Genomic DNA, 16,949 nt, shown 5'->3' with positions numbered 1-16,949 from the left:
AAATGCAATGAATACATGTGTATGTGTGTATTGACATGCTTACATCTTCATTCATACATATTAACTGTAAATTCCCTTATTTGGCATGTACATAAACATGTTATAAATGTTTTTATAACAAAATAATGTATTTATTTTGTTTTATAAAATAGATTGTACACACATATGACATATTGTACAACTATGCATGTTAATCAATGAAAAAGATTATAACTGTAACTCCCCCTGCAGGATCTGTATAAATAGATAAAGGACAGAAAAAATTGCTATAATAATAAAATATTTTCGTCTTTATAAAGTTTGAATTGTTGAAAAATGCTCTACATTAATTAACACATGAAATATATTTATGTGAGCACATTACTGTTATAAATATTAAATAAATGTGTATATACTGTTTATAACTGCTAAATAGGGATTTAAAGAAAAGTGACACTTATGAATGTGAGTTCATGCAACTTCTTGACAAACAGTTCTGTGTCAGTCATACAAGAGATACAGAATATTGTGTAAGCAAAACAAGTAACAACAGTGGCATCCTTAAATCAAAACGGGCCTGTTATGAAATAATATAAAAGAGTAGGAACTATATTATAATATATGAATATTAGCGAAAGTCATCTAGAATAGAATTATTCAATAAAATAAAAGTAAACATCGGTTAAGGTTATGAGGTTCCTCTTGTTTGACCATTATTTACGTGGAACATGCCCCCCTCTTTTCTCTCTATGACCTGTTAGGGGAAACCATTTTTTGCATGCAGCTAACAAATGTGATTTTGACCAGGAGAAAAGAGGCTATTACGCTGTTCCCCATTTGCCTGAGGTAGATGGCAGTGGTGTAATGGAGGGAGTGAGGGAAACACCCGGGCGTATGAAACAAATCACAACAGCACAGCCATCATCAGCCGTGTCACTCAGTGGAGATTGCAAAGGGAACCCTGCTGGAATCAAATGGATGCAGGCGTCTACGCAAACAAACTGTCGCACGTACACACACTCTCACTCTCGCATGCATGTGCATACACACAGAGCCGTCCTTGACAAACCAATCAGCACCCCACTGTTTCTGACCGAGGAGGACAATTTTGAAACACGCACGCAAACACATGCACACAGCTGGGTGCATGCACGAGGCACGACACTTGTACATACTGTGCTGCAGGAATCCTCGGCTCCGTTCCCTAAAGCACTGACATATAAGAATGCTCTAAGATTTTTCCATCGGCCCTCATCATATTTTATTCATAGTTGTTGAATAAACACAAATAGACTAGATGAGTGTATAGACGTGGGCACTAATGCCTATTTGCTACTGAACCCAGCCAAAGTTATTTTTGGCAAACCTGTGTTATCGCTCACGAGTGCAGGATAGAGCCTAGATTATTTCATACGTGCTTCAAAATGTGGTGTCCGCTCCCTCCATGTCCAACTCCCCGCGTTTCTCTCCTGATATCTCTCCTTGTCTCTCTCTCTCTCTCTCTCTCTCTCTCTCTCTCTCTCTCTCTCTCTCTCCCTCTTTCTGTGTGTTGCACAAACTCAAGGAAGAAAGAGCACTCATACATTTTCATTAAACACTCTTAATCTTAATTTAGTACTTATCAGATATGTGACCTCATTAACATTAATTTCTTCTCCATCTTCCATCCACACACACACACACACACACACACGCACAGACACACATCCTCACTTCCTCCGTACATTCATCCAATGCTTCATGATTCCTCCCTTCACCATTTATATTTACTCATAGCTCTTCGCTCTCTTTATCTGTTCCTCCCTTCTCCCTTTTTTCCCTCTCGGTGGCTGCCCTGTCAGAGGAACCTGTGAGCACCCGGCAGCCCCATTGAAAACAGTGTCTAATCTGAAAGTTAATTAAGTCTTTCTTCCTCCCTGTGTTCCCGCTCCTCTTCTCCTCTCAAGCATGCCTTTCTGGCTGAGAGACTGCTGTCACTCTTCTCCCGAATGAATTGGCCATATTTTTCACGTGGATCCACCTGGAATACAGATGAACTGTGTTTTAGACTTTGACGCGTCCTTGCAGACCTCGAGTTCCCGTTGACAGGAGACTGACAACATGTAATTCACATTGACAGCATGTAATTACAGAAAATTAGCTAGTGTCAATTTTTGAAGTGTTTTCATATCTATACAGGGCATATTTATCTGCTACGTATAGCTGCGATATAGAGAGGATCTCACACCAGATGGATTTGGAGTGAAAATAGACTTGGCCTGCCTTTCAACATGAGGAAATGTGGATCTGGAACAGAGCTACCCCCCCCCCCCCCCCAATCCTCTCCTCTCTCACTTTCACTTCACCGTCTGCCGTGCAGCTCCCTTCCTCTTATTTGTCCTCTCTCCGTTCAATCATCTGGGCTAATTCCCCCGGCCAAAAGCCACCGATTTACCAATTCCTCCTCTGTACTGACTGACTCAGTGCTCTGCTTTCTCCTCCTCCTCCTCCTCCTCCTCCTCCTCCTCCTCCCTCTCTCAGGGCGCAGGCTGTACGGCTCTGGTGGTTGCCGTGGTAGCCAGGAAGCTGGAGCTGACCAAGGCCGAGAAACACGTACACAACTTCATGATGGACACGCAACTCACCAAGAGGGTGTGTAGCCTTGTGTGTTGTCGGTGGTATGAATGGGTATGTCGTCATGTTTCAGAAATCAGGCGAAGCTACTGTGTGATATCTGTGTGCATCATCACTGGGCATTTCAATATACTGTAATTTGGTAAAATTAAATTTTTGTATGGTATTTCCCTCTCGGGGTATTTTGAGAGATTTTGGTGTTTGTCCCCTCACCGACCCTTCTTCACCCTCACCAACTTCTCCATCAAACTACCGCCATGTATTGTTCTGACAAAGTGCCATGTCTTTTGAGCGAGTGAAGGCAATGAAAGGTCATCTTCTCTTTCTCACTCTCTCTCCGTTCAGCTCCCTCCTTTAGTTTTTTCTCCCACTTGAGCGTCCCTCCGCCCTCCCACCGCCCATCTCCTCTGACATTTGTCTCTTTCACAATGAATCCCTTTCTCTCACTCTCGCTATCCATCAGCTCACCTCCTCTCCTTCCTCCTCTCCTTGCTGCCTTCCCTCCATCTCTCACTCCCTCCTTCCCTCCTCCGGTCCTTTTCAATTTTTCATATAGTTGAAAGACTCCCAGGTTTTAAAAATAGCTCCCGTATCAAATATGTAGGATACATTATGGCAGCAGGGTATGTGGGTGATTGAACGGGGCAGGGTGATCAATAATTTCACCATGGATATAACATCAATAGAGGAGCCAAATCACTTTGTCTCTATTGGAGCCAAGCAGGTCAAGCAGAGAGTGTTTTCACGAGACATTTAACACCTTTAACAGGATTTGTACGTGCACTTCTCACAACCTGGAGCTCAGCTGACCATGTGAAGCAGCTGTTCCCACAGTTTATGTCTGGTGTACCCCAATGTAAAAGATTTTAAACTATTTAAGTTCACTAATTATACAAAAGGTATTACAATATTTTAAATATATATGATAATGACCATGGGATTGTCATATTTAGCGCTCGTGACTGAGGTCTCTGGACGCCAGTGTCAGAATGTCAGTCCAGACAAAAATATCTCAGCAGCTACTATTACTTTGTGTTTCATCTTTCTATCTGAAGAAGTTAATGTACGCCCGGTTGGGAATCACTGAAAATGTAGAACTTGCCATAAAGTTTATGATTTGTAAATGGAAAATAATATAATTTAACTTTAATTCATTGCAGTTCGATTCATTGAAAAACATACAGATGGAACTGATTATCTTTAAATTCTATTAGCCCTTGGAGGAAACATTTTTTGTCAGTGAATGCATTACCCAGTCCATTGAATCACAATCTTAACAAAGACAGGCATCAAATGAGGGAGCTGCCATTCAGCTGTCTCACTTGACACAATACAGCGTGCTGCTCGGTGACATTTCCTTTAAAGGCACTTTAGTTTATGCAGTGGTAATTGTCTCCTGCCCTCTATTAATGAGAGACCAATGATAGAAGCTGTTGTAAGCACATTGATTTACATGGCTGGGGCCATTCTCTGCCATAACATGGTAACAAGAGCGTACAATCACTCAAGTCTTTTTAATGAATAATGCAACGATAGACTTCATCATCACACACACACACACACACACACACACACACACACACACACACACACACACACACACACACACTGGGTTTCTACGACAGCGAAATGGGTTTCTGTCCCTTTGAAGGATTAACAAGAATGTCAATTAAATGTCAATTAAATGTCAATCATTGAAGCTGTTTGGTTGGTAATGTCTATGCTTGATGTAAGCAGCGTGTGATCTGAAAAGGAAACCCATACATCTTCAAACTAACCACCACCGAGATTATTTTTAGCCCAAATCTGTGTGGTAATTTCGACACAGCCTGACAGATATTTAAAAAATATTCTCTTTAAGATATTCATCCTCCGATTAACTGACTCACCCGACAGGCCTGAAGTTGAAATCGTATGAGGAACCTTCTACAGGAGGATGATGAGCTTTAAAGAACATCGTTCAAAGTTCAACGCACGGTTTTAATTCTCATGTAGGGTTCAGTGGAGTGGAGTGTTCCCCTCTCTTTGATAGGATTAACACGGGTGTTAATTGAATAACACTTAACATCCCTGAATCGAACCATGTGTGTGAGGATTTGAGTGCTGGTGTTGGATGCCGGGAGCCTTGTCGTCTCGGTGCAGAACGTTGAAGGTGTGATTTGAAAGGCTGCCACTCTGGTTGCAGTTTACAGAGGATCCACCCTGAAGTATTGGTTGGTTAGAGCGCTGCTGGAAATCCATCCGGTCAGAATATCGCCCTGGACGTTCACATCACTCCCCACACTAAAAAGCAGGACACACTTACTGTCGGTGCTAAGTCAGTGGAGTGAAGTGGTGTCTCCTTAAGAGAACAATAAGCCCATTGCCAGTGCAAATAGAGAGTCTGTTTCTGAGGTTTGCAAGCTTTTTAGATTATGTTGCAAGAGTTGAAACTATTAGGCCTCAATTAATTTGCACTCAGTGTGTGTACGCTGCTCCCACATTGGACCATTGGTTAATTCGCAGCATTATCAGATGTCCCTGTGGCATATTCAGCCTCTTCACCCGCTCTGAATATTCAGCGTGCACTCTGCCACCCTGGCCAAGGAGGAGGTGCTGCAATGCCTTCCAATGTTTGCACCACCAGTCAAATGGGAGCAATCGAACCCCCCGAAGATTTCTTCTTAGCTCGCGTTCACTCCGCCCAGTAAAAATAACTCGTCTTCTGGCAGCCTTTTAATTCACTAGCACGCCAGATGGATCCTTCTTAGTGGAGACGTTATTATTTCAATTCCAAGAAAAACTCTGTGAACCCTCATTGATTGGTTTGATCCTTGAGTGAACCCCTCAGCTTCAGCTGTAGATGTTGGGATGAAACTCATTCAGCGTGAGTGTGTGTGTGTGTTTGTGTGTGTGTGTGTTTGTGTGTTTGTCGTTTTCGTTACATCTTTAGGACCCTTTCCAGCACAAACACTGACCTTGTCTGGACCAGTAATCCTCACTGGGACCAAAGCTTCATCCTAATGCAGCAAAACATCATTTCTGAGCTCCTGGTTAAGGTTAGGGGTCGGGTGTGAAGTGTTGTTAGGTTAAGGTAAGGTATGAATTGGCCAAGTTTATAAATAAGGTTTTTGGTTTGGCTGTCCACACTGAATGGAAGTCAAAGCCAACTCCTAATAAGAGAAAGCTAGGGACTTGTCTCTTACCGTCACCGTGCCTGTGAGTCAAAGGTCAGAGCAGGTGAGGCCACGTGACACCAGGACACGCTAATGAAGGGAGAGGTTGTTGCCAAGGTAATTGGCCTGTTTGTTTATGTTTTCGTCCCCTCGACAAAACCTCATTGTATCTCTAGCACCAGAGCAGATAATTGCTAATTGCCTACACAGGTCATTAAGGCCCTTCAGGGTTGAAAGGGCCAGGTCCTTCAGCTGATGGTAGAACAAGCATTTCCATCCCTACGAGAAATCAAGAAAAAAGCACAATCCCATTTTTTCAATTTAAATAACAGATTCGTTCATTATTTTTTTATCTACGACGTGAATTCATGCTCCTTTTACAAAGTAAATCACTCTTGTTATACTGTTATACTGTTACAATCTATTATATCACCCGTAGTCACCTCATTAACATATTTTAACTGATTGATTTGTATTCCTTAATGTGTCATTAACTGAGGAGTGGAAATCCCTTGTATGAAGAGCGCGCACATGTACCTACCATAAGGTTCGCCATGTAGGGAACCAGCCAGAACAAGTCTTTGACCCAAACCAGCCATATGGCCCCAACATGGTCGCCCAAGTACAGGCCATATGGTCCCGGAATGGCTGCCGCTGGGTTTCTCGTGGCGTATTCTTAGCGGCTCATGTTGAGTCTCTTACACCCGATAATGGTGTTGTCGCCTCAGTCTCTACCTGAACTCCCAGGAGGAGAGAGGAAGAAAATAAATAAAGAGGGGACTGGGGGATTTGGCTGTAAAAAAACAATCGGGTATTATCGCTGCCTGGTATCTGCACATGAAGCAGCTCCAAGGGTGAAGCTTCAGCGTTGTCTAATTAATTGTCCTGTAGCGGAGTCTCTGTCTCCCACTGCGCCGCTGGACAGATGTTGGAAGATGGCGTGAAAACGTCCACTGCGAGCCATTCACACAAGATGCCACCACTCATCATATTTCACTCACCCTGCAGTGATTAATCAGCCGATAAATGGGATTTGACATATCAATTTACCGATGGGCCTGTAGACAGAAGGGCTATTAAACGTGCTCTTCAGTAACCTGGTGATTAAAACTAGAGGAACTGTGTTTTGCTTCAACATAACACAGACAAATTACCTCTCTACTCGTTGTCGCTGCTTCCTTTCCGACTGAGGAGGCAGCTGTGATTTGAAATTGTATGTCAAAGCATCATATTTACAGCCATGTTGACTTTGGTGCCGTGGGCTCAGTGTCAACATGTCATGCTTGTGAGGCCAATTTTGGATCCTTGCTGCTCTGTTAGTGTCTTGTCTTTTCTCTGCATGGACACAAGCTCAGTAATCCTATTGACATTGGACATGGGGTGGCACGGTTTACCCCACACTGCCTGCTCAGATTTACATTCAAATCATATTTGTCACGGCTCAAAACATTTTCTTTTTGTTAACATGAGATTTAAATACTATATTTGAATGCCTTATCCGCAAACACACTGTATGCATGTACAAATTAATAACTCTGATGCAAACCGTCATGGAGATTGACTGGTAACATGGCAAGGCTCTTATCTATTGGCTCTTTTTGGGGTTGGACTTCCTCCTGTCATTGAAACAACATCTGCAAGAGCCCAAGGCCTCTTACTCTCTTCATCTGCAGCCAACAGCGTGTGTACGTCTGCATGTGTGCACGTGTAGGCGTGAGTGCGTGTGAGCGGTGCTTGACTGCAGTGGATGGCTGCTGATTAGCCAAGCTGCTGGGGTCTTTTGTGCTCCTCAGACGGGGACATAATTGTTCTTTGTTCAATGCTCAGCATCTCTTTGAAGTCTCTCATTCAATTCATGTCCTCAGAGATCCTCGCTCCCTTCTCTATGGTGTGCACCCGCGTCTTTGGCACCGAGTGTCAAACCCCTACGTCATAATTACATAGCAACCTATAGAGACCTAGGGTGCATGAAACACACAGGAGTGGATATGGTGATGAATTCATATAGAGAAGTCCTCATCTTCGTCCACACAAGTTGACCTGACGCCCATATTGACATTTTGAATCCCAGTTCTTTGGTACAAACTAAAAGCCTCTGAAGCCTGTTCATGAGCAGAGAAATGGAGAAAAATAACCACCCTGCTATTGTCTCTGATGACTATCAACACTGCCCATATATGAGCACCATTACATAGGCTGTTTCTCTAATGTGTCTCCTCTGCGGCGGCGAGCATGTGTCTGCGACAGCTCGTTCAAGAGCGGCTACTCATTCCACTATTGTTCCTTTCAGTTGTTGTCATAATTAAATGATCGCTGGTTTTAATGAACCATCGAAGCGCTGCGCTGAATTACTTTCCACTAGCTAAGATAATGCGGCCCATTTGAGCTGGTCTAAGATGTAAAGTGGCATATAGACAGAACAAGAGGGTGCGCGTGTGTGCGTGTGTCTGTGTGTTTGTGTGTGTGTAAGTGCGCGTGCTAGGCACAGAATCCTGTTAGTTCTCATTGCCAAATCTCCCTAAGGAGAGAGCTGTTTGTGCACTCATGAAAAGCATTGGCAAGCCAGCCGGTGTGTGTAGAGAGACACAGAGAGAATGAGGGCAGCCTTTAAGAGGAGAGAGATGCTTGTTTCTGTGTGTGTGTGTTTCATTTTGCAGGGAGACAGAGGAAAGTGATGGTGAAGATTTAAAGAGGACAGGGATGGGTAAACCTGTTGCCTGCTCCAGTTGCCAACGGCGACCTGTTGCTAACAATACGTGTGTGTGTTTGTGTTTTTTTTTGTGCGAGCAGATAAAGAACGCGGCGGCCAACGTGCTGAGGGAGACGTGGCTCATCTACAAACACACCAAAGTGGTGAAGAAGATCGACCACTCCAGGGTCCGCAAGCACCAGCGGAAGTTCCTCCAGGCGATTCACCAGTGAGGCCACATCTCACGTGCACCGCCCCACACACACACACATGCACAGTCACGCACACGGCCGAGCTGCTGAGCTGATGAAGCCTTCGATTTCAGATGTACTTTCTATCCACCCACAGGTTGAATCAACGCTGATAATCAGATAAAGTGCATGAATCCCTGTGCGCACGTACACACACACACAGAGACACACAAAATGAATCATCAGGCAGGCTCACTACAGGCAAATACAGTTGTAGGACAGGGGTGCGTTGTGTACGATTGCAGACGCTTTGATCATCATATCATATAAAGAGTGTTAATTTCTACTATGTTATCATTTAGTTCTATTTGAACGGCCGTAAGTGGGATTACGTTGAGGATGTCTAAAAGATTTCCACACCCCCTCCTGTCTGTTATCAAAACGAAGTGGCCTGATCATGTTGCTTCAGTGCCTTCAAACAACCGAGTCGAGAGACTCTTTCAACTCTTTACATTTTAACATAGTGAGGCTGATCCTGAATCTGTGAGCACAGTAACGTGGATTAATGGTCATGTGAATAGGTTTTCTGATGGAGAGCTTTAAGGCAATGAAAACATCCTGAGCTTAATTATAATGGAGGAAGCCGAAGTGGTTGTTTGATGAAAACACATATGAGACCATTAGTTCGCTAATTGTTGAATTGTGTGCCGAGAGTCAGCCGAGTCCTATCTGTAATTAGACTGAACATATATTTATTTTATTCTATATAACTGCTCTATTTTGTATTTAATCTCATTCCAATTCGTTTATTCCCCCTGGGGTTTCTTAATATTACCCACATTGTTTCATTTACTCCAGAGCTTAAGGTCTCAGTCTACATTAAAGTTGTGTATATTTTCACCTGCATTAGACAATTGCAAGAGGACAATTTGTGCCAGTTGTCGTCTTTCTGGTCCAGAAACACACTGCAGGTAGAAACCAAACTAGAGTTGGCAAGGTGACCGCTCCACGGTGTTGTTCTCTGGACCCGCAGGGATTAGCTCTCTGGACAAACCACTGTGTGTTTACTGGGTTTCAACTTTGTGAGTGTGTTTATTTAATGTGAGTGTGTGTTTGTGTCTCTGTTTGCAGATTGCGTAGTGTGAAAATGGAGCAAAGGAAACTCAGTGATCAGGCCAACACACTAGTGGACCTCTCAAAGGTGAGACACACACACAAACACACACACACAGACAAATAGACACATACATGGTGCTCTTCATATATGTAGGACGGGCATTTCACAGACTCGTCACCTTTGTACAAGTTAGCAACTGAGACACTTTGACATCTCCCCCCCCACACACACACACACCACCCCTTCACAAATGCACAACAACATCCCTCCGTCTCCATGATGACCTGCCTGTTTCTGTGGCATTGTGTCGCCTAGCAACCGGTACGAGTGTTGAAGCAGGGATGAGTGAGAGAGCGAGGAGGAAGTGAGAGAAGGGGGGGGGTGCTCATGTTTTTCTGTTACTGCGTGGGTGTCTGCGTGAGAAGGCGCGTGTGTGTGATTGTAAAAGAGATGGAGAGATAGAGGCTTGAAGAAGTGAGGGTATTTCTCTGTGCAGTAGTTTTCACACCAAATACAATATTTTGCACTACTTGTGTGTTTACCATGGCTACGGAGGCCAGGTTGTGTAAGACATGGGCACTCTGCCGCCGTTCTCTCTCTCTCTCTCTCTCTCTCTCTCGCTCTCGCTCTCTCTCTCTCTCTCTCATCTCTGATTCTCTCTTTCTTCACAATTTAACGCCCACGCAGAGACTTCCCTCCAGCCTCATCGTGATTCCAGCCTCTACTCCCTGTTGGACATTTTTTCCTTTTGCTCGGTGTCTTACTCACTCCTCCCGAGCGTTGTTTGCCCTCTTTCCACTTTTACTTCTCCGTCCTACCCCTTCAACTGCCTCATCTCAACCCATCCAAAAGAATGTGCTTAAAATAGGCTTTAATAAAGCAACCCTCATAATATTCCTGTTTCCGTATTTGCAATCTGCTTCCCTTCTTCAAAGTACTCTGTGTGCACTGAGTCATCTCCTCTTCTCCTCTCCTCTCCTCTCCTCTCCTCTCCTCTCCTCTCCTCTCCTCTCCTCTCCTCACCTCTCCTCTCCTCACCTCTCCTCACCTCTCCTCTCCTCTCCTCCCGCAGATGCAGAGCGTCATGTATGAGCTTATGTCGGAGCTCAACGACCGCAGCGAGGACTTGGAGCGCCAGATGCTTTCCCTGGAGCAGCGGGTAGAGCAGCTCACCGCCGGCTTCAACGCCCTCCCGGCCCATCTCTCCGCCACCCTCAGCGCCCAGCACGCTGCCCTGGTGCACCTGCTGCGGGAGAGGGATTCAAGGGATGGTAGAGGAGGCGGAGGTGCTGTGGTCCCATTGTCCCCAGCAACTTCTATCTCCACTGCCACAGCGTCCGTTTCTTCAGTTCAGATCGCGGCTCCAGCACCACTCCCGGCCCAGGTCCCTACTTTGGCCCTGGAGTCTCCTCCACCGCTGAGCTCAGAGGGGAGTCTGGAGGCGAGTCCCAACTCCAACACCTGCACCTCTAGCTGCTGAAGACAGCTCTGAGGAGAGAACAGGGAGAGAGGTAGGGGACGCGTTGCTCGTCCTCTTACTTCAGACAAAAGCAGAGAACAGAGGGAGGAAGAGAAAGTGAAATGTGAGGCGATCTTCTAAAACTCACGCTCCACAAGAGCGCGATGAAGACGGGACTGTGAGGAGAAATAATGGGATTAAGATGAAGGGCCAGTATGAAGGATGAGACATGCTCGGGACTTTGGGGCTCTTTCCCTGATGACGGGAAGGAGCAGAAAAAATGGAGACTCTGAAAGGTGTGAGGGGGAGGAAGAATGTCAAGAGGGTGAGAAATGGAGGCAGGGAGGATGAGGAGGGGGGAGGAGAGAGGAGGCGAAACAGCGAGGAATAATTATGTGAACTCATAGCTACTAAATGGAATCCGCTCCAATTATTGAAAAAAGGCCTTTTACTCTCTCTGTCTTTCTCTCTCTCTTTCCTCCCCCTTTCTCCCAATCTCTCTCTCCCTTCATCAGGAATTAATGACCATGACTTTTTATGCTTATAATGTATTTTCTATCCGAATGCTATTTGTGTGTTAACGAGCATCCCTTTAACAGAAGGTTCGATCATACGACCAACATTAAAAATATCAATTTAAAAAAAACTAGTGGCATGCACTGCACACACACACACACACACACAAAAACACAAATTACTTCAGCTTGTCCTCCACACAGTACAAGTAAATACACTACAAACAGCATTACACAATCTTTACACAATGCCCTATTTACACGCACACAAAATAAATGAATGCACCAGCCCACATGATAACACTAAAGCCTATATACTGCCAAGCACTCGATGCACTGTCAATCTCCACAGAGCACTGCCAAGCAATGTAGACGCACTGTAACAAACTAAATGTTCATCCGCACCTCTTATGTTTTGTGTGTGTGAGCTAATGCAGTAGTTCAGCCCGAGCGTAGTTGTGACATTTTAACGACTCAGTCGGGAGAATTATTACAGTTCGTGAAACTACACACATCGAGCATCAAGCTGAAATAAGATGACATGATACGGGAGTCATAACAACGTCTTATTTGTGATGATGGAGACAGTAGCAGGCGATAAAATCATGTAACACAACTATAACGGGACTTTATTACTGCATTGACGTGTTTACAGGTTAAGTCAAACTGATGTTTATGTGTGTTTGTAGGTTTGCTTTACGGAAATTAAGACTTTTGTTTAATTCCTGTGATCATTTCATCGCCTCTGAAAAACCTCAGAAAATGTATTAATAATTGTGTGTACTCTTTCTCCTTCTGGGATAACTTTGAGATTATAACGTTTATTTAGTATTTATTTATTTATCACATTGGCATTTCGGTCAGTCTGCTTAATTTCAAAGATGGTATCGCATCTTCTTAATGAATCTCTGGCTCTGCAACTCAGAGCTTCGCAAGAATTTAATGATCCTCATTACATGTTGGTGAATCATTTACTGTAGTCCATCCACCCAGGAGCAAAAATCTAAATGGTACCCCTGAATAACAAATGATCTGCTCAGTCTTTTACAAACTGACTGTAGCGATTACTCCTATTTTTCAGTTTAAGAAACGCTAAAATATAGATTTTTAATCATTTAATTTACCTTAAAAATTCATAACTCTGTGATTATAAGTTGAATGTTATTGATATTTTGTTCAGTGCATGGCTATGTGGAAGACCACTGCCATTCTGTTATTCAAGCTCACAGTCCCAAACGTCTCACTGTTATCATGAATGTATCCTGTGTTCAGAAAAATACACTTAATATTTCTCGCTCGATCCCTTAAACTGCCATGCAGACACAGGAACACAAATACACACGTGCACGCACACACAGATGCACACACACACACACACACACACCTCAACAACCAAAGTGCTCTCTCTTAAATGGACTACAATAAGAGGCAGGGAACGCTGCTGTCCCTGGGGACAGACAGATAGCAGGAGGCATTGCAGATATCTTGACAATATTTCTGAGGGAATAACTGTGAAAATGCGGGCATGGACTTGTTACAGTGCTGAACATGGACTGCTCCTCGTTGCTTTTAAAACCAGATTAAGGCGGACTACAGATGAACACAAATAAACCTTATAAAGGAAAATGGCCATGACGGAACAGCTGTTCATGAAAACACACAGAAAGAGAGACTGAGGTGTATCTGAGAGGAACTGTAATGGTGTGATGGGGAGAGAAGACACAAGCCCTTTGCATTGGAGACAATATCCAAACTGTCTTATAGTGACACGCTGTGGCCGGAATACTGAATTACATACGCTTGGAATATTGTACAGTATGCTGTTAACGAAATCTAGCTTTGTATTGCTTAGTCTTTTTCTACCATTATGATTAAACGCAGTTATAGCTGATATCTAATATTATTAAACTCTAGTATTCTTCTCATTCGTCATGACAACTATGATTCTGTGTATTAACAATACGTTAAATAATTATGAACAAGGAAAGTGCCGTTTGAGGTTGAAATTATTTTGTAATTTTATTTTATCAGAGAATTAATAAAGTATATATCTATAACATTACAGCTTCCATGTTTTCTGTTTTGCTGTTATTGTATTTATGTCATTGTTGTTTTATTAAATTTGTTGTCGCTTTGGATAACGGTGATTGTTTTGGTTTGCTTCTTTAGAAAAAACATTCCTCTATGAATCACTTTGTTGGGTTTGATTTTGTGCGTCTCCGCACTAAACAATTACCATTTTGTACGATAAATACAAGAAAATGTTGTTTTACGTAATCTGTTAGTCACTTACGAGCCTGTTTTGTCATGTGTCGCTGTAAACAGATTATATGTGACTGTGGCGAACTCACTTCCATGTACTATAATTGCGATTTTCTGTACGAAGCCCAAAACAGCGTTACGTTTACTGTGCTGTGAAGTACAGGTGATTGGTTGCTATCAGGGTTGCTATGGATTCCCTTGTTACCGGAAGTACCACAGACAGCGACTGGACGAAGGCTGATAAATTAGATGAGGCAATATATTGAAGTCTAAAACTGTTTAGGAGTGAATTCATTTTTATGTTGTGTAAAATTGTCAGATGTTGGAATTTTGAGTTGGCTACGTTTATTTCTTTACTCAGGCTTAGATGGAAATGTGAATGAGATATTTGAGCTATAAAATAAGATACATCATAATTCGGTTGATGTTGATTTCATATTAAAAAAAGCTGCCCGGGTAAATAGTTGCAAAATAAACTTTACAACTGCAGCTGAGAAAAAGCAATGGAATTTGTTGTTGATGTAAATAACACAATAATCAGGTTAACAAAGGTTTGCTAAAACTGAATACATTACTAAATATGTGTGTGTGTTTGTGTGTGTGTGTGTTCGCGTGTGCACGTGCCTGTGTGTATTTGTGTGGGGTCATCATATGAACATGAGTGGAAACCGTGGTGGAGACATGTAAGACATGTGTATGTCTAAGTCTTGATTTATCTTTTATCATGTCAGATTTGAGGATCAATGTTAGATTTGAATTCAGTTCCATGTTTTCACTACATCTCTATTCAACAGAAACTCAAATGACTTGTGTCTTAAATGAGATATTGTCATGACTCTGGACTCTAGATGTGAACTTGGTCTCTTAAATGAAGAGCATTTTAGTATTTTCCCTGTTTTCATCATGTTTAGGTTTGTGTTGGATTTGTGTTCTCCAGGAGTTCTGCATTTCCTGTTTTATTTTGTTGTTCTGGCTCCTTGGGTTGACTTCCTGTCTTAGTCCTGTTTCCCACCCTTGTGATTGTCTGAGCCTGTTCCTCATGTGTTTCACCTGTGTCCAATGACCCCCCCCCCCGTTGTCGTCTTCATGGCCGTCTCACGTCATCACCCTCTCTCGCTTCTTTCTGTCTCACAAGTGTTTTCTACAGGTTAGCCTTTCTGAGTCCTTTTCTAGTTTTCCAGTGCTTTTTTCTGTTTGTGGATTTTTTTGTCAACCTTGTCTTAATTAAAGGACACGTTTTCTTGTACTTTTTTGCTTCTGCATTTCTGGGTCCACCTGCTCCCGTAAACCTGACAATTAGGGTTATAGATACATGAAAAATGTCCTGGTTGTATTAATCAGCTGGTGGTTATTATTAGGTTTGCACCTCACAGTAAACCGACAACCTTTACCTGACATTTAACTCAACAATAAAAACACACAAACAGTGGGGAGGGGCACTTACAATGGGGTGATGAGGCTGCAGAAGGGATTTTCAGTTACACGCTCTTGCTCGACTACCACCTCTGCAGTGACAGACTTTCAGGTCACTCAGTCTGTTATGTTTGTCCCGTTTTCCATTTTCCTGTAATTCTAATGGTCGGATGTGTTTTCTCGCCTGCGAGTGAAGCATTTGACAACCCCAGATTGTTTGTTTCAGGATTTGCATATTGTTTGTCAGATATCTTCAGTCTGAGCTGGGTGTGAATCCTTTGTCGGGTTTATAATCTTACCGCAGCAGCTGAGTGGCTTTGGAGAGAAGTTTTAGTTTTAGCACAAATTAGTGTTCTTTATAAGCAGCCAGGAAAACTGTGTGATGTTAGTTTTCTATTGTCTCTTGACTCTTTGTTCTGTTCACGTCAACAATTCTTCACTTGCTGGGTCTTTGTTAATGAAACAGACAGTGGATTAGTCCCAGTACTGGATGATTACCAGTGGCACCGGAAAAAGGATATTTATTTGCTGAATCACATTATCTGTGGCTCTTCAAAATGTCTCAAACTAAGATTTTTCTTTTATTGATAGTGCAGTGTGAAATGATGAGTCACAGTCCATCCATTCATTATCTGTCCCTCCTGTCCTTTAAGGGTCGTCGGGGGGGGGGGGGGGGGGGGCTGGAGCCTGTATCAGCTGACATTTGGCGAGACATTGGGGTACACACCCTGGACAGGTACAGTACCAAGAGAAAACCTACAGGGAGAACACACAAACTTAAGTGGCCAAAGTGTTGACCTTATCATTTGTGTGTGTCTGGAGAGCTGTGTAACTTTATCTCAATCCATGTGCATGCTATCAGATTGTAATTGGAATACGAATGTGTATTCTGAATCCGAGAGTGTGTTGTCAGATTTGTAAACGTATAAAAAGTATCTGTATGTTTGTATATTTGTACAAGTGGCTAATTGTCTTGCTTCAAGAGCTGGAAATACAGACACTTCATCATTTTCACATAAGAGAGGTGTTGCGGTCGTTTTCCACGTGATTTTTGCTACACTTCTGCAGCGTGTGTGTAGATTTGTCTGTATTCACAATGTTTTTTGACATTTGATAAACCACTTGGAGTTCCTGGACCTGGATTCTTCCTAACAATAGTTTTCCTCAAATTTTTTAAGAACTTCTGTTTCATCATACTTGAAACAGAAGTTCCTTCCACATGTTCCGGTCCCGCCGGTGGTCGGGCTCAAAGCTATTTAAATGAAACACCTCCCCATTAGTTCACACCACTGCTCATTCCAGAGGCGACGACACACCAATCTTCCCAGGGCTTATCAGGTCTGAGTCAATTTACTTGAGCATGATGCACACGATCTCCTTAATGGAGGAAATTGATTGATTTTTATTTTACTTTTTTTCCTCTTCATGAAACCAGCGTCACAGGCCCCGGGTTGTTGAGTTGTGTGAGTGTGTTTGGCCCAGGGTGAAAAATAAAACATAGAAACAGAGGCGTGAAAGCCAGACAGCCTGAGGCAGCGCTCTGCCAAGGGCACAGC

At 43.1% G+C, this 16,949-nt stretch overlaps 1 protein-coding gene across 1 annotated transcript; it reads left to right on the top strand.

Moving 5' to 3' along the window:
- Positions 1-2,499: 2,499 nt before the first annotated feature.
- kcnn3 (potassium intermediate/small conductance calcium-activated channel, subfamily N, member 3) lies at positions 2,500-13,777 on the top strand (the record flags this gene model as incomplete). Its single annotated transcript, XM_053432707.1, is given in 4 exon segments — positions 2,500-2,610; positions 8,538-8,665; positions 9,759-9,828; positions 10,817-13,777. Coding segments are annotated over 4 exon segments (717 nt in total), but the record flags the coding sequence as incomplete, so codon positions are not given.
- Positions 13,778-16,949: the final 3,172 nt, after the last annotated feature.

The sequence above is a fragment of the Pleuronectes platessa genome, chromosome 10, assembly GCF_947347685.1.
Source record: "Pleuronectes platessa chromosome 10, fPlePla1.1, whole genome shotgun sequence".
Taxonomy (NCBI): domain Eukaryota; kingdom Metazoa; phylum Chordata; class Actinopteri; order Pleuronectiformes; family Pleuronectidae; genus Pleuronectes; species Pleuronectes platessa.
This window is presented reverse-complemented; position numbering and strand designations above follow the sequence as displayed.